The sequence below is a fragment of the Pangasianodon hypophthalmus genome, chromosome 2 (assembly GCF_027358585.1).
Source record: "Pangasianodon hypophthalmus isolate fPanHyp1 chromosome 2, fPanHyp1.pri, whole genome shotgun sequence".
Lineage (NCBI taxonomy): Eukaryota > Metazoa > Chordata > Actinopteri > Siluriformes > Pangasiidae > Pangasianodon > Pangasianodon hypophthalmus.
Window position 1 is genome coordinate 17109848 of NC_069711.1, and position 25392 is coordinate 17135239.

Genomic DNA, 25392 nt, shown 5'->3' on the forward strand with positions numbered 1-25392 from the left:
GCTTACTAAGCAGCTAGTAAAGTAAACAAAGTTATATTAGATGGACTACAGATGGAGTAGTTTGCTCCATAAAGACAAATTTGCAATAGCAAATCAAATGTTATCTTTTAAACTAGTAATCTTACTACTCAGGCTTACACAGTTACTGAAAATGAAGGAATGATTGAATAAATTACAAGTAAAGAAATTTTATAGGCCAGAATACTGTCATTACATATTGGTTACTGAATAATCTTGGCTCACATAGGGTTTGAAAATAGAATTACTGTATGGGAAGTCACACTCACAGAGCCATTAACTCTTTCCAGGTCATGAAAATAGCAATAGAAAAGGTATATATGGGACAAAATTGGCTTTTATGCCCAACCAAATCAGCAGTGGTAACTTATACCATTTTCAAATTTATACATTTTCACATAGGACATAAGGAGAAAGAATACGGTAAATTCACACAGTGTTTATTAAAGAAAAAACCTGCATACATACAAACAAGCAAAATATTACAGATTTGTCGCTCTCTTTGTTACAGATGCTCAAGCAGAACATGAGCTTCCGCAGTTATCGGTTGTAAGGATGCATTGAACCTGAGGCCGACTTGATATTTGTCTTAATGCTGCTTGGCATTTTCCCTGAGAAATCAAAACAGAGCAGTATTAGGAACTGTGTGCATATGTGTTTAAGTGTGTGTGTATGTGTGTGGGACACAAGTCTCCTACCAGGTTGGCCAGGCTGCTGTTGTGCCACAGATGCTCCGATGCCTGTCTGATGTCCAGGAGCCCCAGCGATGGTTACCTGCTGCAGCGTGGGCCCCCCCGTCATCATGGTTTGTCCCGGATGTCCAGGAGCCACTGAAGCAGGCGGTCTGCACTTGGACAAGCCTTTCCCAAAGCCAACTGCTGCCACCAGGGCGTTGGTGTCATTTGGGTTAAACCACTGTTTGTTCTGGCGCATAGCTGAGGCACAGAGAAACAGAGAGACATACAACTCAGATAGAGAGACACAACCCGGAGAAATTCATTTCATTGGACCCAAAGACTGCACATTATTTATTCCATTTTCTGTCAGGTTTTAACAGTCATTTCAAATGTTTGGCAGAAGTTTTTGAAGTTGTACGGGATGTATACAATATGATTATGTATATGCCATCAAGCCCCAACATAGCAGCTGGAAACAAGTTAGCTCAGACGCCCATTTACCCACACTGAATATTAGCTACTAGCTAAAGCTAACTCGCTGTAAAGTTGTGATAAATCTGCTAGTCGCCTTTAGGGAAAGTCACCTTACGACTTGCCTGTATAATTATTTGAAAAGCAGGGTTTGACTCCAAAAGGAAACTCCTGTCTCATACAATACTGCACAAAAATAATGTGCCAGGACCCGGGCAGTGAGAGCGCAGGATCCTTAGCCGCTAGACCACCAGGGACCTACTTACACCGCAGCGAGTGATCACATTAAAATTTAAACTGTTGGTAAATGTAGTCAGTTACTGACCTAGCCCAAGAACAGTTTTACGCTGGGATACAAGAGAAATGTAGTGGACTTTCTAACCTTTATAAAACCACTGTGACAAAGACAATAAAACACGAACACACACCTGAAGTTTCTGCGTCTCTGTCGTCTCGAGGGTTGTTGAGCTTCTCCAAAAGGCTTGAGCAGATTTTGTTCAGAGTCTGGATCTGTTTCTGTTTACACAAACCAACATTCAAACCAACATACATATACACATGTACATGAAAATCCATGTTATTGCACATGAAGATGGCAGTCGATAAGTTCATAAGTTTAACATTCTGGTTAGGAAGCTGTTTAAACTGTAAAAATGTTTGCTACATGTAAGATGATGTACAGTGCTGGAGATGATTCGTATGATGATCATGTGTCCATATACTATATAATATAGTATTTATAGTGCATAATAATAATTGAAAAGCTAATCCAAACTTCTAAAAGGTAGTGTAAAGTTCAGATATTAATGCTTAGATTAACTGACAGTAGGTAGTGTTAGTACCTGAGCTACTTCCTGTCCAATCCTGGCAGCTTCTGCACTCAGTTGTTTCTCCTGCTCTTCTACTTCTGGGTCGGGTTTTGTCCTCAGGTGGTCCGGTACGATCTCGTGGCTGAACACAGGTACGCGCTGCTCTGTCAGTTTCTGGATTAGAGAGAGAAAAACTGCAGGATATAATTCAGATTAATAAAAAACACCTTTATGCAGTTTCACCTGTTCTGATTAGAACAGAATGAAGGTCACTGATACTAACTGCCAGCTCCTCGTCTCTGTCAGGTGACAGCAGCAGGGGAATGATGACCTGGTTCCGGTAGGATGGAGTTTTCTCATTACGTAACAGCTTGTTGATGGTGTTTAGCTGCCCAGACAAAAGCGCAAAGTTGTCCAGCACTGAGGGCCTGCAAAGAATAAAACACATCAATATCATCAATGATTGGTCTTCTACACCAGGCTTTAGGTCATTTGTGCTGTTACTTGATGGAAAAGTAATCAGTTCTTGAAATATTAATGTTACTGTAGTTCAGTGCTGTATTGTTTCCTCAGTTACTACAGTTCTGATCTCATGCTGTGGTCAACTAAAACTTTTAAATCATCATTTCTGACCTCCAATTAGAAAAAGACACAGAAAACGGCCCCTTAACCTGGAATTCCCAGAAAACTCAGGAGGGCCTCTGCAACCCTGAATTCAGCAAGTGACGTCAAATCAACATAGCTGCTCAAAGTAGCACTTCTTTACCTTTAACAGAGTTATATTTACTAGTATTTGCTTTAGATCAATCAACATACAGATGTATTTGCTTGTTAAGTCTAAAACACTGACTATACAGCTCACTGTTTTGAGAATATACACAAGTCATCACAGACTGCTGCAAATAATAGAGGAACATGGAGATGCCCATTCTTTTTCCCGCTACTTTGTAGCTTGAATGCACAGAGGTCAAAAATGACGTAATTCCCAGTTACAGCTTCCCACTTCCAAGTTAATCTGAACGCAGTATTAATTCCTATGTCAGGCCTGCACCTAATGATTAATTATTTTTTATATGAAGACTGTGAATTAAAGGAGTGTGCTCTTCAAATACCAAAAGTGCAGTTATAATTAGACACTGACATTATTAAGAATGTAGTTTTACCATATTTCAAGATGGGAAAGCAGAGCACATAAATCATATACACAATAGTAACAACACTTACACAATAGTAAGTGTTAAGTTTACTTACTATTGTGCTAGTCTGGAATAAATCTCTTTACTGGGGTTAGCAGTTTACTGAAAGAAGGCTGTTGACCTCAGATGCACATAGGATTAGTGCTGGAAAATATGGCAAAATATTCTTCACAATACACTATATATGCAGATCACAATATATAATTTTGGTAGGTTTTGCAAACAAAATGCCAACAAAAAAAACAGTAAAGGTTCAGAGATTTTTGTCCAGCAGTTATAAAAATGAAAGTATTTGAGTATGAAAGAAGGAAAATTAAACAACTGATAAAAAAATTGTAAGAAATAGAACATACAAACACTGACACCTGACAGTAAAAGCTATACTTATAAAAGTGTATTAGGGTTTTCAGTATCAGTATTATATCATCATATTGGCCAGCTGTACTCAGAACGACATTATACAATATACATTTAATACATAGTACACAATACATTTTGTGTATTATGCATTGTGCACAACCACTGATAAGTGATTTGAAATATTTTGCTCTTAAATAGCAGAAAGCTCAAAACCTTCCAAGCAACATGGACCCTCTCAGTTTGTCTCCCCACATGACACTGAACTGCAACTTTTACTTAAGCTTCTTCAGTAGAAGGATTTTTATTCGCCTGAGATAACAACTAAAGGGGCAACAGTTAAGGCTCTGGGTTACTGATCAGAAGGTCAGGGGTTCAAGCCTTAGCACTGCCAAGCTGCCACTGTTGGGCCATTGAGCAAGGCCCTAAAGGTTCAAGGTTCTTTATTTGTCACATACATATTACATACATGTGATGTAACATAGTGAAATGTTTAGTTTTTCCTTAACCCTCTCTGCTCCAGGGATGCTGTATCATGTCTGACCCTGTGCTCTGACCCCAGCTTCCTAACAAGCTGGGATATGTGAAGACAGAATTTCACTGTGCTGTAATGTATATGTGACAAATAAAGGCTTCTTCTTCTTCTAAACATTGCTTCTCACAAGTACACCTCACAATCACAATACCATTTAGTCTGTCTTACACAAACAGTTAATGTTTACTGTGTAGCACATACTTACCATGTCAGTCTGTCATATTCATTTTCCAGCTTATAGATGAAACTCTGTAGAGAATTCTTCAGATGGGCGACTCGAGAAATCAGAGACTCAAGAGATGCTTCCAGCTGCTTCTCCTCTCTTTGCTGAAAAGCAAAATATTAACAGATAACTGTGTACTTTTGTGATTTTGATCCTGAATTGTGTTTATTTATTTCTGTTTTTTTTTAATCCAATGCTCGGTGTTGCAGTGATTCTCAAGGAGGATCCAGGGAGCTTCAGTTATCAGTGAAGCACAGCCAGGATGTCTGTGATATAGTGTGCACTTTCATTAGTACTAGTCAACAGACTAAGAAAGAGAATATATATTTATGTATGTGTGTATATATATATATATATATATATATATATATATATATATATATATATACATAAACACTGTACAGTAGACACGACAGGCTTAAACGGAATTGATATAGATGTAAACATGTAAACGTCATCGATACAGATCTTTATCGCCGTGTAAAGATTCACATGAATAAAGTTATGTTTACATGTTTATGTTTGTCTGGGACAAAACCCTACAGCGATATTTGGCGGTTTTACATCTCAATTACTCTGCAATAATGGTGCAGATAAAAGGAAAGTAACGTCCAGAAATACATCAACATTATGTAAAGCTTCCTGAAATTAAAGGCAATGTGGCTTTATGTCATGCTGCTCTGCAGAGGTAGTGTGAGAGTCCTGAAACTCAAATTAAATTAAACTTTACCCTGCTTACCTGCATATTTACTAAAAAACACAGCACCTCAACCAAAAACCGAAAGGAGTTAAGCGGAAATGGACGACTTTTGCACCTGAAAACGGGTCCGGGCACAACAAGAGCTGACTGTGTCTGCGTCTCAATTCACATACTGTCCTTCCTAAACAGTATCCGAGATTAGACTTAGTGTGTCCTAAACCGTAGTATGTTGAAATGAGTATCCGAAAGGTACCCGGATGTTCTACTATTTCCGGTAGATTTTCGAAGTGTGGATCCATGGACACTTTTCAGCTAATATTACCCATAACTCCTTGCGCGACGGAGGAGGAGTTTTGTGACAGTTTGCTTCGCCGAATTCAAGGACGCGTTTTAGAGAGGTGTAAATGAAATGTGGAAAAATAAATCAAGGTAATGGTAATTTAAATTATATAGTATAAATTACATAAGGATTAATGAATGAAGAAACGCTGAAATGCAAGGAGGAGTTTGTTTACGGTGACAGTGTGCGTAACTGGGCAACGACGTTCTCTTCCGTTACATGACGTGTTAGGACGTTTGCATTGCGTGCGTTTGACGTCATCTGCCATCGACTGGCAAACGGCTTATACTTCCGGTTAGTAAAAAAAAAAAAAAAAAAAGCCGTTAGTGCTCCATTTGAGACGATACTACTCTTCTAAAATTCATACACTAGACGGAAGAGTACATAGTGCATAGTGTATAGTACGTCATTTGGGACACAATTATACTGTTTTGCTACGCACTTCAAAGTATGTACCTGTTCTTCATAAAAGAGTACACACTTTTAGTGCATAGGCGAATTGGGACGCAAGGCTTTTTTCCTTCTTCTTCTTCTTCTTCTTCTTTGGTGTTTTGCATACTTGTGAATATCGCCATCTATCAGTTACAAAAAGAAACTCGTGTGTGACCAGCATTTGTGGGTTTCTCCAGCTGTACCGCGGAGAAAAAAAATATAAGTGTTTATCAAAGCCAGATTCATACATAAATCTGTAGAAAGCTCTCCTCACTACATCTTCATTTCCCTTTGTTGCCAAGATCTCTTCCAAGTTCCTGTCTTGCCTTCCCAGTTCCACAAGGACCTTGAATAGTTCTTCCCTTAATTTCTTCTCTGTACTGTATACAGTGTAAGATGACATGTTCCACTGTGTCTGCTGTCTGCATGTTTACTAGCAGCTATGAATTAGCTGTATCCGGCTTGTCCCATATGTAATCTCATGAGACGTACTTGTTCTTTCCTGTCCCATCTTTCTAACTGATTTATGTATCTTGAACATGTGGCATGCAGTGGTATCACTGTGCCATGTTTTTCTGCTATTTCTCCATAATCACTGAGCAGATAATAGAGTTAGCTTATCCTTTACCCTGTTGCAGTGTTACATCCACCTCTGTTTTATGTAGAGCAGCTTTTGCCAGTTCGTCTGCCATTTCATTAGACCTTCTCATTCACTCTTTAGTGATATTGAGCTAGTGAGTGCTGATGCTGAATCCAAGCATATTATAAATATGAATAATAATAGTATAAAAGCTACTCTATCCGGTCTGACCTCTTCTATTATTGCTGATCGTTCAACTGAATAGACAAACGGGTCATTTGTTAGTCTTTCTGAAAGATAGATTTTAAAGTTAGGTATACATTCCATCCATCCATTCTTTGTACCTCTTATCCTACACAGGGTCATGGGGTAACCTAGAGCCTATCCCAGGGGACTCAGGGCACAAGGCAGGGGAAACCCTGGACAGGGTGCCAACCCATCACAGGGCACAATTGCATACCCATTCACTCACTACAGACAATTTAGAGATGCCACTCAGCCTACAATGCATGTCTTTGAACTGGAGGAGGAAACTGGAGTATCTGGAGGAAACCCCCGAAGCACAGGGAGAGCATACAGACTCCACACACAGAGCAGAGGTGGGAATTGAACCACCAACCCAGGCAAACGTGCTAGCCACTAAGCCACTAAGCCACCATGCCCCCTAGGTATAGTCCTCTGTCAGTATATGCTGATTTGGGGTCTTTGGATCCCTCGGGGTATATTTCTAAAATATATTTTAGATTGTTCTCTAAGGAATGCATTAACCAGAAACCCTACATCCTCTGCATCTAACCATTCATCTTTCTTTTGTAGTATGTCTAGATCTACTGTGGGTTGTGCAAGTAGACTTGGTGGTGTCTACGGTTCTATAGTTCCTGTTCAATAGCCCATTTTCCATCACCACATGTTTTACAACTCACCCAAAGCCCTTCATTTTTGTTTTGTTTTGTTTTTGAGCAGTCCTCAAGTATTTCTGTAGCATCTACTCTGGTTGGCCCCATACAGCCTCACCAGATATTCCAATGTTAGTTTGTTCCTTCTCAATGCTAGCAACATTTTACAGCATCTAATAATGTGCACTTATAGTAGTAGCTCTAAGTGCACCTGAGCACAGGCTTACTGCTCTACTTTTCTTGTTTGTTCATAGAGGTCTTCGCTGCAGCTGTGTATAACATACAGCCATAATCTAACACAGATCTAATCAGAGCTCTGTAGATGCTTAAAAGGGATGCTCTGCCTGCACCCTAGCTATACCCTGCAATGGCCCTCATTATGTTTAACACACTCTTACTTTTATATTCCATATAATCTGTGGCTGTGCAAATTATGCCCTCATAATGATTACAAGCATAGATATTATTTGAATATAGTCACCCTCTCTAAGGGGCAACCATAAATATTTTTCTCTGTGAATAGAACATAAAACATGCATTTACTGACTGAAATCTTGAATCTTCATGATCATGATTCTACTTTCTTCACTGCTGCTACTGTGGGTGATATTATGGACAGGACTAATAGTTCTGCCCTGAGGATTACCATTCATAGCTGAGAAGCTAGAGGATTTCATCCAAATAGGAAGTCAAATTGCCAGTTGTATAATCTGCCTCTTACTCCTAATCTATTACATTTGATCAGGTTGCCCTCCATCCATACTGTATCTTATGCTTTTTCAAGACCAAGATACACTAGCACCATGCTCTCTTTCATTGCTAGAGCTTTTTCTATTTGATTGCTTACACTCCCCAGGGCATCATGGGTAGGACTTTTTTTCTGAAGCCAATCTGGCAGTCACTAAACAGACCTTTCTGCTCTAAGAAGTAAGGTAACCATCTGACTATTTTTTTCCCAGTTTACTCAAGTTAGAGGTCAGAGCTGTTGGTCTACAGTTTGGTGCTACTGTTTTGTCTTTTAAGCCTTTTACTCCTTCAGCCCAAATTTTAATTTAACAACTCAAGTATCATTACAAGAGTGTCATCAGGCAGATGTTAAACATTACTTACCATATTCCATCTTGTCCTGGAGCTGTGTTCTCTCAATTGCTTAATGCGATTTTTATTTCAGACAGAGTAAATTCTACATCTAGTGTGCTTTCAGATATTTCTCTTCTTTTGAGTACATTGGGGTTAGCCTCTAACACTGCTCTACTTATTATTATTTTTTTGTGTACACACCAATTAATGAATGTGTATTTGTGTACTTGCTCAAAAGTAGCTAGCACATTAGCCTTTCCTATCAGATATTGTAACCTTTTCTCTCACCCTCAGCAATGGGATATATACATGTGCCTTTCCCCTTCCCCTTTTACTTATGTCTGTATCGTTGTCTATTAGGGAACAGAATAGGGAACTTTCTCCATGTGCTTCTTTTAGCTGATTTAATGACTGGCTCTTGTCTTGATTGGCTCTTTTCTTGATCTTGTCTTGATCTCTAAATGCTCTGTTACACTTACTGATTGCATCTGCACATTCTTTGTTCCACCATGGAACTGACCATTGTTTTTAATTTGGTTGTGTTTTTCGAATGTGTTTCTGTGCATCAACCATGATGTTAGAGAACATGCAATTTCCTCAGCAACCCTGCCGCATGACCCTGTATACAGGAGCTCAGCAGTGTTCTGAAAATGCCTCCCAGTTAGCTCTTTCAGAACATCATCTTCTCTTACATGTTCTCTTTCTTGATATGCTGTGCTATATGCCAGTGTTCATGTGATCAATTAATGATCACTTCCTAGTGTGGTGTTTGTATCAACATACCATTTGCAGGCTCCAATAATTATTCCATAAACTAAAGTTGGATCTATGCAAGATGTGGTGCCCATATCTTATCTATTCTTCTTCCTTGTCCAGAGTTTGTACCAGTAGCCATCTATCTGTCATATCTTTATAATATGTTCATTTATGTGAGTGGTTGAGCTGACCCATAAGTTATTGTGTGCATTAGTCACCACACCAGATTTCCTTGAATCCAGTATCACCTGCTTTTTTCATCAAATCCATCTCTTGATAGTTATAGATATTAAATAATTAAATAGTTTAACATTGCCTTCCTGACAGTAAACTTCAACAGCTACACATTCATATTCCCCTGGCCCTTGCAATTGTTTATATGCTAAGGTTTCTATGATAGATGTGGCAATTCCACCACCACACCCCATATTCCTGTCTCTCCTTAAGGAGTTGTGGTGTTGTAAGTTTCAGTTGTTGTCTGAAAAATGTTTCTTGCACACATATAATATCTGGTAAGATTTCCATATTCCTGTCCATTGGCAATTAAGCTAATGGATTCTTAAATGTCAATAAATGTTGTAAATATCATGGAGCTAATAAGAAAATTGAGATGTGCTGTCATGTATTATATGCGTTAGTTGTTCTAGTACCATTTGTGCTGAAATCCTGTTATTCCATTGAAATCCTGTTATTTTATTATTATTATTATTATTAATATTATTATTATTTTAAATCCGGACTTCAGGACTGCAGTTACATTTTTAAGTTGACAATGAATGCAGTAAAGTTGATCCATCATGAGTACATTGTCATTAACCTTACACCTGTGCATCTGCTGTTGGGGCATACCTAAGACATTTCTGCGTTCTCTATATTGATGTGTTTGATTATTTGCTTTTGTTGCTCCAGTTCACATTTATGCCTTTGCCACTGAGTGGTGTAGGCATTACGTTTTCGGGTTGTCCATGTGTCTGTCAGAGATTCTCATTAGTGCAGTATCTCAAGTGGTTGAATGTTTGTAGGATTTATATGGAATTAACACTGTAACCAGCAGATGAACAGATTAGATTTTGGAACTGATCCAAACAGGGTCAAGGTCACAGCAAGGTCAAATGTCTGAAATAGTTTTTCTTCAATAGCTTCCTTCCTGTTTAAATACATTTTAATGGTATTTCTGGCATACAAATTAGTAGCAATAAGGACTAGACTTGTCGGTAGCAGAGGCATCCCTGTTGACGCTGCTGGCATTGGGTTCGACTTGTTTTCAGGTGACTTCTTCGAAGCTCTTGCAGCTTCAGCATATGAAATTTTGTTTTCCACTTTGTATTTCTCAAACTCTGTTTTCTGAGCTTCACATCTACCAAATGCACCACTAGTTCACCTCTACAGTTGAACCTATAAACAACAACAGGGTTTTGTATTATTTTTTGTATTTATCAGAGCAATGGTCTTCTCCACATTCAACACATCTACTTTGTCCTTTACAGACAGCAGCTACATGTCCTAGTCTCTGACATTGTAACTATAACTCAACAATTACCTATAGGTTTGATCATTTCCACCTTCCAATCTGGTGTTTAACTGCTTTAGACAGCCTTACTGGGTGTAAGTGTTTGCCCACATTTTCTTCAAAATCTAATATGACTTTCACTTCTTCTGGTACACATTTCTCACATTTCTGTCTTTCCCTGATATTGCGCTGACACTTTGTTTTCTTCCTGTAATTTTTATCGCCATGTGTCACTTTCCACATTTTCTCCCTTTAAACTCCCTTTCTTATGTTTATTTCTGACGGTTTCACATCCCTGACTTTCTGATTCTCATTCAATTCCATCTGAGCTGTCACCCATGCTAGAGGCAGAAAAGAAACTCACCACTCTCACACCGAAAATCAGAACTGCCGAGCTTCTCAAGAGCTGACTATTTACAGTTCCCGGTTTTTATGGCAAAGATTTCCAGAGATTAAAAGTTATTTTCAATTAATGGATTTAATTTAGTTGTGTAATTAAAATAAAAAAAAAAGTAAATAAATTTCTCTATCGATGAAAAAATCCTTCCAGCACGATAACAACCCAAAACACAAATCCAAGTCAACAAAGGAATGTCTTCAGAAGAAGAAGAGCAACATTATGGAATGGTGCAGTCAGAGCCCTGATCTGAATCCTATTGAAATCCTGTGGAATAGCTTGAGGACTTGAAGATGCCCTTGCAATTTGATAGACTTGGAGCATTTTTGCAAGAAAGAGTGGAATAAAAAAAACCCAAAAAAACGAGTGCTGTATTACAAGCAAAAAGTGCTTTAATAAAGTATTCAGGGGATGTGCACAATTATGAAACCAGGTTATTCCTGATTGTGTTTTGACCTTTTTCCTGCCTTAACATTTTTTGCATTGTGATTATGAGTTCACATTGTCTGCCAAATAAATGTCTTTGCACAGGCACCCTATCTCTGAGTCTATCTTGTTAGAATACGGTTGTGTTTTGGACATTAATCCCTTTCAGTAGGTCCATGGACATATTTTCATACTGAAATTTGATGGGACCATTACAAATACATTTTGGTGGTAATACATTAGTTTTCATTGTATGTTTTTCCCTTACAAATTAAACACAGCTGAGAAAGTTTTTATTATGTGATGTTTGGACAGTGATAGCGTCTTTTTCCCCACCCTTACGACAAACCATCCCACTAGTGTATCCAAACTTTTATTCTTGTCAGAGATCACATGTGACCCAGGAAAAAATGTTCACTTTATGACTGACAGTAATTTGGAAAACATGACAACAGGTACGACATTGTCTGAGATTGTTAGAACTGATGAAGCTGATGTCTCTTTTCTTCAGCTAATTTCTAGCAATTTAATGCTCAGGCAATTTAGTAGTTACAGATATGCTAATGCATTGCTCTCAGGGCTGGTCAGTGGAGGATGGGTTCTCCCTGCTGAGTCTGCTTCCTCTAAGGATTTCTTTCTCCTTAGTGCTGTCAGAAACAGTTTTTCAGAATTTTTTAAAAATAAATTTAAAGAAAAAGAACCAAGCATAACAAAGTGCTGAATTTAGGACAATTTACAAAAATGGTTTTGATCAGTTAGACCATTGTCAGTGCATGAAAGAAATTCCACAAACCATAATCTTAAGTGCAAAGGCATGATAACATGACCATTTAGTTTCATTAATGACAACAACTGCCTAACTCACAGAGGTTTGATGCTCAGAAAGTGGCTTTGAGACAATTCTATATAACTCTATTCTAGAATATACACCCACTGTCCACTTTATTAGGAACACCTGTACATTCATGCAGTTTATCTAATCAGCCAATCATGTGGCAGCAGCACAATGCATAAAATCATGCAGATACAGGTCAAGAGCTTCAGTTAATGTTCACATCAAACACCAGAATAAAGAAAAACTGTGATCTCTATGATTTCGATTGTGGCATAGATGTTGGTACCAGATGGGCTGATTTGAGTTTTTCAGAAACTGCTGAAACACAACAGTCTCTAGAGATTACACAGAATGGGGCAAAAAACAAAAATCATTGAGTGAGCAACAGTTCTGAGGTTGGAAACACCCTTTGGAAGCCGTTTGTGTAACTAGGACCAGAAGTATGCGCTCTTCTTTCTGTAAATTAATTGCCACATATATCAGCCTTCATCAAGCCTTCATCATTTGCCTGCAGGAATAAACTGTAGAAACTTCCACAATATATGAGAATGCAGCTTTATTGGTCCAGGACTCTGGAAAATGGGATTGTCTTCTCTCCTGGGTTAAAGATGGTGAAACTAGAGAGGAAGAGAAACAGTTTGGCTTCACTTTTCAACCACTGTGCACCATATACTGAGTCACTGGTTCACACAAAGCATGTTTAGTAATAATTCAGATAAATATCAGGTTTATGAATATGACACCTGGCCTCTGATTATGAAGGAACAGATGGAAAACATTTAACTGGATGCTTGTTAGCAGTGAATTTAATTAATTAATAGTAATGCACGTCTTCTGTAGTTGGGCCCAATGCCTCACCTTAGCACGCTTGCAGGGCGGTTCATCATTCGAGCAGACGCTCCATGCAGTCTTTCTCTTCCTGCCAGGTCTCACATTACAAGGTGTCTGTTTTACTGATAGACTTTCATAGAAGTCCTCAGAAGCAGGAGACCCTGTAAAGAAGGGCAGAAATGCAATAAAAATAGATAAAATATTGAGAATGCATTGCAGTTTTCACACTTGGTGCAAATACTTGACTCTACACCCAGGACTGATTCTGAGCTTGTCTGGGGGAAGGATGGCACATTTGCTTTGACGCAGAAGAATTGCTTTGTGAAACGTGGATTGATTGCGCCATTCCATATCTCACCTTTGTGCATGCAGGTTTGTGTTAATCTTTTTACTGTTTTTTCATTATTTTCTTTTGGTTCCAACACTCAAGAGCTTCACTTTTTGGATGCATGGCATGTTATCATACGGGAATACCTGCAAACCTCATACAAGCTTTTTAGGACGGCATGGGACTTTAAAATACTGCGGACGGAATTTTTTTTACTTTAGCTAGACACTGATCAACTGTTTGAGTGAAGCCTTTGAGATATTCCTTGCATATATATAAAAACAATTCTGAGTTTTTATGAGTTGTGGCCATTTGCATTTGAATGTCTTCTTTCCTACATGTATTGATAAGGCTTTCTGTAATAACCCCTTCAGGAACTTGAACTAATTACATTCAACAACATGCAGCTCTGACAGAAAACAGTTTCCACACATGATGACGAACACATCGGGGTTGAAGTGAGTCCCAGACCACCATTTTCAAGAGGACAAGGGATTGCTTCTCTGGAAACAACTCTCACATTCCATCAAATATACCAAACTCTCAGAGCAAACAGCCCAGAGACTTGAAACAGCTCACATGTGAAACTGACCTAAAATCCTAAGTCACATATCACATGGTGCACCACACTTAGTAGTCATAGCTGCAGGCTTTGTGAAGGTTTAAATGGTTTCCTTCTCAGAACCAGTTTCACTGCTTTGTCTTTCTATCGAGGTGGAACCATTACAATCTGACAAGCACTGTTCATTTATATATTAGGTAATGGAATAAATATTCCAAGATAACATAAGTGATTATATATATATTTGCCAACTTACCAGCTGTTCTTAAATGGGTGTTCACACTGTCCTCCAGCTTAAGCTCCTCAAGGGCTTTGATTATCAAGTTGATCTCATTGTCTATGCAAGAGATACATTAGATCTAACAAACGTTTCAGTGCAGCATGAGAAACTACCAGAGGCAACTGCTCAGAGAGGCACCAGACATTTCCTTTCCCACAAGAGAAAGCTGAACTACAAACACATGTACATGAAGATCATTCAGGACATGTAGCACATTAAGAAACATTGAGATTTAGCTAATCTTCACTTAAACTTTACCTTCGGCTGGGACAACAATATGCTGTCTGATGGACTTCTCAGGCTTAAAGTTGCAGTCCTGTTTTCTGCATTGGTCTGGCTGGTTTTTCTGTGTGACACAGTAAAGTGTGTTGTTAGTGAGATAATATGTGACTGAAGTGATGATTGAAGTCACTTTTGGAAAATGTAAATATATTGTACAGTCCTTGTCGCTGCAGTGATACCCTCAAGGATACACAGTTTGTACTTTTAGTGTCAATCTTTGTTACACAGAGAGTAGAGCAGTATATCCACATTTCCAGGCAAATGACATAGTAATGATTTACAATCTGCTGTCACACTGAAAAGGATGGGTTTCCTTTTTGAGTCTTTTTGATTGCTCTCAAGGTTTCTTTCTCATGTTGTCTCAGGGAGTTTTACCTTCTCAGTGTCACCTTCTTGCTCAACAAGGATCTAAATCTACATCTAGTTGATGCTCTGAAAGTGGCTTTGAGACAATGTAATTCTATATAAAACTATTCTAAAATACATCTTGAACGAATGGAAATAGACTTTTTAAAACCCCACACATAAAGCCCTTTGTGTAACTAGGGCCAGAATGATGTCCTCTTCCTTCTGCACATTTATTGTTACATATATCTGCCTGAGACTTTATCAGTTCAGCTTTAATTGTTTGTGGTCGTATGCTCTCTTAAGGTGAATATATCAGGAATCAGGAAAACAGGGGCATCTATTTTAAAAATGTAGCAGAGCTCAATGTTTCACCTTAACACATTTGCAGTGGAGTCGCTCAGCATCAGCCGAGCAGAAGCTCCCTGAGTGTTTCTTCTTCTGGCCAGGTGTCACATCAGAAGGTGATAGATTTTCATTCCATTTCTCAGAAGCTAGAGACTCTGTAAAGCAGACCACAAATGCAATATTGAGAATGTGCTGCAGATTACTAAAGGCGTTTTCACATTTGGCCCAAATACTCAGGACTGATCCTGGGCTAGTCTGGGGGAAGGATTGCAGGTTTGCTTTCGACATAGAAGAATTCCAAAATTGAGATTCAGCTAATCTTCACTTGGAGTTTTACTTTTGGCCTGGAGAACAGGAAGCCGTCTGATGGTCCGTGGCTTCTGGTGTTTAAAGGTGCAGTCCTGCTTTCGGCAACCGCCTGGCTGCTTTTCCCAGTAGCACTGAACTTCTCTGCGGTTTTTCTGTGTGACAGTAAAGTGTGTTGTTAGTGAGATAATACCTGACTGCCTTAAAGACAAGGAAAGGTAGAGTCTAAGTGCAGTACTGTTTTTTCTAAGAGTTATTACTGTTTTTTTCTTCCAATAACGGTGGAGTAGCTTGCAGCTGCATCGAGCTCACCTTGATGTCCATGTGCCGAAATCTGCATGCCTTGTTTAAGCAGCGGTTCTGCAGCCAGAATTTGCACACCGTCTTGCTGCCCTTGGCGGCTTCACAGTGCCGGAAAGGGCAACGATCCCCCTTTCAGAGGAAAGAAAAACGTGTCAAAACTTTCCCTAAGTGTCACAAGGCAGAAGCATTTCAACAGAGGCAACAATTCAACATTCAGTCAAGAGAGTATTAATATTGGTAAATAATAATAATAATAATAATAATAATAATAATAATAATAAAAGCTTCACAACCTTGGTGCATGTGGAGTTAAAGAAGAAGTAGCAGTCTTCTTGCTTGCGGCTCATGTTTGTCTCTCAGTTCTTCTGCAGGTTCATTTGGTGTTTGATAAATCAGAGAGGCATAAGATTACTCAGGTTTCTATTAATTCTACTTAATTATACTTTATGCTAATATATTTTAAATGCTAAAATATGTCTGGTTTAAACTGAGAGTATGAGAGGGTTTTATAAACTGAAGAGTGGATTTTGAGGATGATATCACACACAGATATTATAGCTGCTGTTGTATGTGCAACTGAATTATTCTTTAAAATCTGTACCACATAGTTTCCTAAGATATCCTCTAACCGTGCTGTCTCATATTTTTCCAACATGTAATAACTGTAAAAATTCACCTATCGCTGGCTACAAAGTTTAAAACAGCAGCTCATAAATCTACGGAACAATAACACTAATAAATAATAGTGGGCCCTGAGTCCAAATGTTTTTTCACAGCAAAAAACCAACGACTACTGATCGTAAAATCACAGCTATCTATCCAGACTACTTCTATACGTACAGTATACATATAATACTTTCTGTAGATAATTTTTAAACACTTCCAGAAAACAGGAAGAGACACATTCCCTTATCCAACATAGTGAAGTATTAATTCTGTTCATTCTTGCACATAAAATAATATCATTGGTGTGGGTTGGGGCCCCTGAGTTAGGAGTCGCTTCGAGCCCCCAAATGATCAGAAACGGCTCTGTGGACATGCACTGCTTTTCTTTAACTGGCAAAACAAACAATCTTTTGTACTTACCCAAAAATGTGATGGCAAGATAAATAAATGTACAGCTAAAACACAGTACAGTGTGAGTTTGTAAAACTTTGTACAGTCGAGTGTGATTTCTTCCTTCACGGTCCCTACTAAAAAAAAAAAAAAAAGAATTCATGAAATTTTTATTTCATGTCAACATTGTAAAATCAGTTCTAGCAGCTAACTGAGATTTGTTATGTGAATATAACTCATTAGATAGTTGCGATAATACACAATAAACGCTTTATTAAGACCTTGTTATATAAACTACTGAGCATAATTAATAACCTAAATTCCTATCTCATTAGTAATTGTTAATTGTTCATGTTAGGCCTTTAGGTTCTAGGTAGCGTTAAGTGACTTCTGCAGTTTATTCTTTAAAAGCTCTCGGTGTTCAGCCTGGTGATGTCAGCTGACCAGGAGACGGGCTGTGAATAAATTAATTAGTCTGTATGTCAAATAACAGTATTTGAGTCAACTTCTCAAATACTTGAACTGACACATGTTTCAGAAGCTGCATTTCTTCTGGGGCGCAAATAAATATTTTTAAGTAATCTTTTTACTTACCCAACAACGTGATAGCGCAAAATAGTTCTACAGGTGAAACGCAGGTGAGTAGCACAATGTTCAGCAGAGTAAGATGCAGTATTCAGCAGACTGAGATGCAGCGTGTGTTCGCTTGCTTTGCGTTTCTGTACTGAAACCAGGTCCAGATTTATTCCATGTCATCATTTCAGAATGATGTTACAGTAGCCATGACTGTGACGTCTCCACATCAACGTTCTAGAATTACAAAAAGTGTTTGGACTTCAGCCAAACCAACAACTGTACAAATTCCACTGTATTAGAAAACAACATGTCAAACCAAGTGCCATTTATTTTAAAGAAAGATACCACAATCACACTTATCAAGTGAAATATTTCCTATATAAATAAGGATATAAATAATTTCCATTGCATCCCACAGATGCTCTGTTGGGTTTAGGTCACAGATCTGGGAAGTATCCACTTCTGCCGCTTGAATAATTTCGCTTGCATCCTAAATACACTTCTTCATGATGCCATCAATAAACACAAACTCACCAACACCACTGGAGGAAAAACAGCCCTAGCCTCCTCTGCACTTTATGGCACTGTTAGTGCAGTTTGGTTGGAAATCTTCTCCTAACTTTCTTCACACAAACACTCGATCATCAAATCCATCCAAGTTAAATTTGGATTCATCTGAAAATAAGACGCTTCTCCAGAAACTGTTGTTTTTCTGTACATGTTCTTTTGCTAATTTCACCCTTGCTTTCTTACTCTTGAGGCTGATGAATGATTTCCACTGCATTACCGTTTTCTAATGCAGTGGAATTAATATATTTGTCTTATCAGTCAAAAATGTTTTGGGGCCACTGTATATCATCATAGAAACCTGTTCATAAATCTGACCATTTAACTTTAACACTAAAAAGTCCTAACCCCAAAACATTAGTAGGCCAATGCAGAGGGCTCACTTGTTTGTGTTTTGATTGCATGCTTATCTTTGATTGTGTGAGTTTGGTTGTGGTGTGATTAAGGATGCAGTCACTGCCTTGTTCATGGAAGAGATGAAGCTTTGATTCCACATGTTTCAGGGTTGATAAAACTCATTCACAAATATAGGTTGACCTAAACATTGATAGTAGCCTCAGTGCAGCTTGTTTTACATTGGCATACTTCTCCATTCTCCATTCTTCAGTCATCTCTATTTCACATGTTGAAACAGTCAAATAGTCTGATTCAGCAGCAAAGGGGTTAACAAGCATCATAATTTGTGACCTTTTCAAGTGTAGAATCTGTCCTTGAAGCTCTGTTGTAGATTTGCAATAAGAATTGTATAGTGTGCAATACTCAGCTTTAGGAGCTCGGGTCCTGGTGCGCTTGCATTTAACACAGAAGGAAAATGTGTTAGTTCTTCCTTTTTAAGATGAGTCTTGAATAACTTGAGTTTGTTGACAGATGCAAATATTGTTTGGATGAGGTAAGGCGGCATCTTTAAAATTCCCTTGTAGATTATTTATTTTAAAGAAAGATACCACAATCACACTTATCAAGCGAACTGTTTCTTTAAAAAAAATAGATTATGTTTATGTTTAAAAATATAAAAATAATAGATATACTCTAAATGTAACTTTAGATAAAATTAGACAAAAAGGACACTATTGGACACTCAATAGTGGCTTCATTAAAGATCACAGTTACAGTGTTTCAGTATTTAGTTTGTCATCCTTTGTTTCACAGAACTTCTTGACAACATCTGGGCATTGAGTCAACCAGTTTCTCTAACAGTTGTGGTTTTCTGTACATGTTCTTTTGCTAATTTCACCCTTGCTTTCTTATTCTTGAGGCTGATGAATGATTTCCACTGCATTACCGTTTTCTAATACAGTGGAATTAATGTATTTGTAAGTGTGTCTTATCCGTCCAAAAATGTTTTGGGGCCACTGTATATCATCATAGAAACCTGTTCATAAATCTGACCATTTAACTTTAACACTAAAAAACAAGTCCTAACCCCAAAACATTAGTAGGCCAATGCAGAGGGCTCCTGTGTCACTAAAACTGAATCACACACAATGCTGTTCCCGGCATTTAAATGTGTAATAAAGTTATGTATTTTAAGCAGGCTATTAATTCTCAATGAGCATTTAATTAGAGTATCATTTTGATTGCATGCTTATTATTGATTGTGGAGCAGATAAAGATGCAGTCTCTGCCTTCTTCATGGAAGCACTGAAGCACAGTGATAACAGACACTATGCTACACTAGATAGCATAGTGTCTAATAATATTAATAACAATAATAATACTAATAATAAAAACCCTACAGAATTTTAGAGCATGCTGTTTCTCAGTATAAAATAATCAAACACAGCCATGATGTATAATTGCTATTACATGAAAAGAGATTGTAGCCTCGACTTAGAGATTCTATAAGGTGGCCAATCAGTCAGAAATCATGTGGAGCCAGAAAAAGTACCACATCACAACGTGTGCACACTACTACAACTACCACTACTACAGCAATAGAGATTTACAATGATTATGATGACACCAGACAGTTTTTATGAGTTCAAACCATATTTCCTACCTGACATGTACCTGATTTTGACTCTGTGGGACTTCTGGCGCTGCTCGTTCTCCTCAATCTGCTTCAAATCTGGCTTGTATTCAGCTGTGGCTACTTGAAGCAATTCTTTCAGATGTGTCAGTAAGAACAGCGCGATACTTTGAGTTCACATTTCAGGGATGATAAAACTGATTCACAAATATAGGTTGACCCAAACATTGATAGTAGCCTCAGTGCAGCTTGTTTTACATTGGCATACTTCTCCATTGAGGTTCTCTCCCTCAGAACAGACCTGAGTCTCTCATCTTCAGAAAATTCTTCAGTCATCTCTATTTCACATGTTCAAACAGTCAGTCCGATTCAGCAGCAAAGGGGTTAACAAGCATCATAATTTGTGACCTTTTCAAGTGTAGAATCTGTCCTTGAAGCTCTGTTGTAGATTTGCAATAAGAATTGTATAGTGTGCAATACTCAGCTTTAGGAGCTCGGGTCCTGGTGCGCTTGCATTTAACACAGAAGGAAAATGTGTTAGTTCTTCCTTTTTAAGATGAGTCTTGAATAACTTGAGTTTGTTGACAGATGCAAATATTGTTTGGACGAGGTAAGGCAGCATCTTTAAAATTCCCTTGTAGATTATTTTCAGTGTGTCCCGGTGCTGTAGCATGTCCACCAGAAACACTAAATCAAAAATTCAGTGGGGATCGGAGAGTTCAGGATCGTCCAAGTGCTGTTCTTCCAGGAAAAGCTTTACTGGGTTCAAAGGTTTGAGAAAATGAGATACTTTGCCTCTGGAAAGCCACCTAACGGTGTAGAGACGTAGCAGATCACTGGGAAGGTTTTGTTCAAACTCTGCGATGGGATTTTTGAACTGTCTGAGATTAAGAGCATGAGTGTGAATAAAATGGACAATTTCCAGTACAGATTTCATAACATGGTCTAAAATCAGCTTTTCAGACACCAAGTGTTCTTCATGTGAGCTATCCACCTTCAATTAGGAAAAATAAACTTCTGTGGATTTACAATTGTATTATTTCAACAACATCTATAATCACAAAAGAATAAAAATTGGACACTGTATGGATTATTGAATAGAAAAAGGATAGGTTGGCCCTGTTTTTTTAGTTAAAAAACTTCTGAAATATTTCTAGATATTTAGACTTATATTTAGACTTTTTAAATTGTAAATTGACATTTATAGAATTTAAACCATCACATTTATGAATTGTAAAATGTAACAATCTTAAAAAAAAAATAAAATTATAAAATTAAAAAGTGTTGGTGCTTTTAAAACATTCCCTGCTTCTACTGATCTATAATCAGAGAATTATAGAATGATAATTTGACATTATATGGATTATTGAATAGAAAAAGAATAGGCTGACTAAAATCAAGCAATTATCCAATCCATAAAAATAAATGAAAATAATAAAAATAAGTAAAATCATTATATATATATATATATATATATATATATATATATATATATATATATATAATGATTTTACTTATTTTTACTTTTAATCGAATAATTTTTACTTATTATATATATATATATATATATATATATATATATATATATATATATATATAGGATAGACTGATAGGGTTATTTATTTATTTAGACATTTATAGAATATACTGTATATCGTACTTATGACTGAGTAAATACATTTATCTTAACTTTCAGTCCAAAATCTCTGAGAATGATTGGGATATTATCAGTATATTATCAGATATTATCAGCCTAAAACATTGTTAGCTAAGCTAATGGCTAAATGGTTTACACAATGTAATATTTAGCCTAACGCTTGCTAACTTGACAGTGACCCTGTTACTAGCATAAGGACCTAATTATATTACGGATTTTTTTTTTTCTGTGGGGTAATTATAGTCAGGAAAACTCTCACCAGTCAGTCAGTTATCTAAACAGAATAGTACATAACATAAAGAAATTGAAAACAACAACAGTAGGCCATGTTGCCCTCATGTTGCCCTCATGTTGTCGACAGGAGAGGTCTGAGGTGATTGCTCTGTGATATTATCATCTTCCTCAGGCTGTTTGAGCTCAGACAGTCCAGCACGCTCTATATGAAGCTGTACAGATCGCTTTGTGTTCATTGTGTGGGTCAGGACCACATCCTGTCTCACACTGACACCTGTACATCAACAGCCTTCTGCCTGAAAACGCTTTTATTCTCTGTGAGGCTCAGCGTGTGTGTGTGTGTGAAGTGTTGTGTAAGTACACACAGTCGTGTCCCTGACTCAGGAAGTCTGTACAGGACTGCTGTAAGCAGTGAAGTGTACACAGCTGAGGGTGGAATGAGGAAAAGCGCATTGTGTGTGAGTTTACTGCTGTCTATCCTGTACCTGGTTTCTACTCGTCCATGTCAGCATTTCACTCCCTCAGCACAGCACTGCTGTGTTTCTTCTCTTCACTACTCTCATGTCCTGCAGTTATGGCGTACTGCTGCTGTGTGTGCCGTGAGTGTAACGTGGCTTTGTCCTCATAATGTCACTTTAGCTAAAGGAAGCAGGACAGTGCTGATGTCCAGCCCTGCCTGAGCTCTGTCCACTCTCATTCACGTCCCACCAGCAGACAGCAGCTACACAGCACACCTACTGACCTACATACAGGCTGCACACTGCTGAGCTCAGAGCAGCCATCAGCGGCAGCAGCAGGCTGCACTGCAATCAGCTGCACCTCACATGGTTTCCTTCTTATGGGACGCTTTAGTGAGAAGAACTTCAGTTTAAAATGCACTGTAATGTAAAATTTGCTCTTATAAAATAAGTTTGAAATGCTTTCATCTATTCATTTGCTGATTTTAGAAAAACACTATTGAACATGACGTTGAAATCCCTCCTGTGCTGACCGGAACTGCTGCAGTCAGTGTAAACAAGAGACAACTGCTCTAAAAGGATTTCAAAGTCCATGAAGTTCATCCTGGAAAATATGTATTAATGCTGTTAATTAACATCTGAAGTGTAATAATACATTTGCTTTTATATAGAATAATCCCATTAAAGAAGTCTACTCAAAAAAATAAAAATAATAAAAAAATAAAACCAACCCTGGGTTATCTTTACAATTTATACGAGTGTGTGTGTGTGTGTGTGTGTGAGACGCACGCACATACACACACGCAAACAATTTTAATTTTTTTATTTATTTATTTATTTTAAATTATTATTATTATTGTTATTATTATTATTATTATTATTATTATCCTCTTTTCTCAGGATTCTATAAGTCTCATTACTAGTATTTCTTTTTGACTGTATTGTTGATTGTATGTACATTTGTTTCTATTTATTTATTTCTGTAGTTATATTCTAATTTGTTCCCAAAGTCTGCCTCCAAGTTTTGGCAGTCCAAATGTTAATATTTGTCATGCCAATAATGCAACCTTTTGACTTTGACTTTGACATGAGAGAGAGAGAGAGAGAGAGAGAGAGAGAGAGAGAACAAACCATTAGAGGTCGCCATTGTTTCACCCCAAAATCAAAACCCTCGAACACAAACCTCTGTTTTTTCCTGGCAGGGAAAAAGGTCATGTCTTAAATGTGAATTTTGAATTAATGACTGTCACAGATAATATTAATATAATACTGAAATAATAATAATAATAATAATAATAATAATAATAATAATAATAATTATTATTATTAGTAGTAGTAGTAGTAGTAGTATTAGTTGTTGTTGTAATTATTACTGCAGTTTTAATATACTCCTAGACATTGTGATCTTACAGAGCAGTGTCACCGAGTGAATGATGTTATTGTTAAATCCTATTGTTTTCATCTTGTTGTGTCAGTTTTCTCCTTTGCTTTGGTCTTTCCAATCTGGTTTTTATTCCCATGACAGTACTGAATGTACCCAAGTCAAAGTAATAAATGACCTCGTTTGTGCTGCAAACTCTTGGCTTGCTATGTCCTACTACTACGTTTCCATTTTCCAGTTGCTTTTGATACTGTCAATCACAACATTTTGCTTGCAGTTGTGGAATGACATCTGCAGTACTGCTTTAGCTTAGCTCAGATCCTCCTCAACAGACAGCGCTAGCTTCAGCAAGTACAAATCATATACTGTTACTGTCTGTCAGGGTGTCCCACATGGTTCCATCTAGGTATTACCTACAGCCTTGCCCTGGGTTATGTTATTCAATAAGTGGGGTGTACAGTTTAATTTTTAGACATATAACACTTAGATCTACTTAAATACAGAAGCTGCTGCTTTGCTCAGAACATTCAACTGATTTCCTAAAGTTCAACTGTGACAGCCCAGAACTCATGTTGGTGACCGTGGCATAGATGTTGGTGCTAGATAGGCTGGTCTGAGTATTTCAGAAACTGCTGCTCTCCTAGGATCTTCACCCCCAACAGTCTCCAGAGTTTACAAATAGTGATAAAAAAAAAAAAAAAAAAAAAAACACACATCCAGTGAGCAGCAGTTCTATGGGAGGAAACCTTGTCGTTGAGAGAAGCCACAAGAGACTGGCTCATTATTTAGTTATCTCATAACTCTTAATAACTTAATTATTTTGCCTATTTATGTAATTGTGTGTGTGTGTGTGTCTGCGTGTATTAAGACTTAGAATCTGTTGATTTATTTACCTGCTTTGGCAATAATGTGACCTGCAACATTCATGCCAATAAAACACTGTTGAATTGAATGGCCAGGGCAGACAGGAGACTACGGTAATGCAAAAAAAAAAACACTCTTTACAACCGTGATGAGAAGAAATCTACATTGGGTTCCACTTCTGTTAGCTAAGAACAGTAATCTGAGGCTAGAGTGGTCACAGATTCAGCAAAACTGGACAGGTGAAATCTGGAAAAACGTTGTCCAGTTTTGGTGATTCAGTTTCATGGTTATTTGAGTTGCCATAGCCTTCCTGTCAGATCAGACCAGTCTCAGACCTGCCAGCTCGGTCCAGGCCTCACTGGACAATTTTGTGTAATTTCTGTGTAATCTCTAGAGACTGTTGGGTGTGAAAATCCCAGGAGATCAGTAGTTTCTGAAATACTCAAACCAGCCTATCTGGCACCAACAACTACAATGATCAAAGTCACTCACATTTACATTTACATTTACATTTACATTTATGGCATTTGGCAGATGCCCTTATCCAGAGCGACTTACAGAAGTGCGTTGAAGTCTCTATCAACAAATACATTCTGATACTGTTTCACTAGGCCACAAATTAAGAGTACCATCAGTCCAAAAACTTTCTTCCCCCATTCTGATTCTTAATGTGAACAATAACTGAAGCTCTTGACCTGTACCTGCATGATATTATAAATTGCGCTGCTGCCACATGAATGGCTGCATGATTGATAAATGCATGAATGAGTAGGTGTACATGTGTTCTTAATAAAGTGGATGGTGAGC

At 37.8% G+C, this 25392-nt stretch overlaps 2 protein-coding genes across 4 annotated transcripts; both read right to left on the reverse strand.

Moving 5' to 3' along the window:
- Positions 1-437: 437 nt before the first annotated feature.
- med8 (mediator complex subunit 8) lies at positions 438-5285 on the reverse strand. The gene is made up of 7 exons (XM_026943221.3): positions 5026-5285; positions 4269-4390; positions 2259-2403; positions 2009-2149; positions 1595-1682; positions 717-953; positions 438-629 (listed from the first exon to the last, which is right to left on the reverse strand). Exons 1-7 carry the CDS (start codon positions 5029-5031, stop codon positions 559-561), a joined length of 810 nt encoding a protein of 269 aa, XP_026799022.1. The 5' UTR covers positions 5032-5285; the 3' UTR covers positions 438-558.
- A 6475-nt stretch (positions 5286-11760) lies between these two features.
- On the reverse strand, positions 11761-22933 carry LOC113536221 (zinc finger CCCH domain-containing protein 11A). 3 transcript variants are annotated; one of them, XM_053232053.1, is made up of 10 exons: positions 21908-22933; positions 20022-20872; positions 16117-17689; positions 15833-15952; positions 15552-15675; positions 15242-15369; positions 14498-14585; positions 14216-14296; positions 13097-13230; positions 11761-12855 (listed from the first exon to the last, which is right to left on the reverse strand). In XM_053232053.1, exons 3-10 carry the CDS (start codon positions 16168-16170, stop codon positions 12841-12843), a joined length of 744 nt encoding a protein of 247 aa, XP_053088028.1. In that variant the 5' UTR covers positions 16171-17689; positions 20022-20872; positions 21908-22933; the 3' UTR covers positions 11761-12840. The 3 variants fall into 3 exon arrangements, with proteins under 3 accessions (XP_053088028.1, XP_053088029.1, XP_053088027.1); XM_053232054.1 differs by lacking the exon at positions 21908-22933 and having other exon boundaries at positions 16117-16188; positions 16910-17689; positions 20022-21364; XM_053232052.1 differs by lacking the exon at positions 21908-22933 and having other exon boundaries at positions 20033-21363.
- Positions 22934-25392: the final 2459 nt, after the last annotated feature.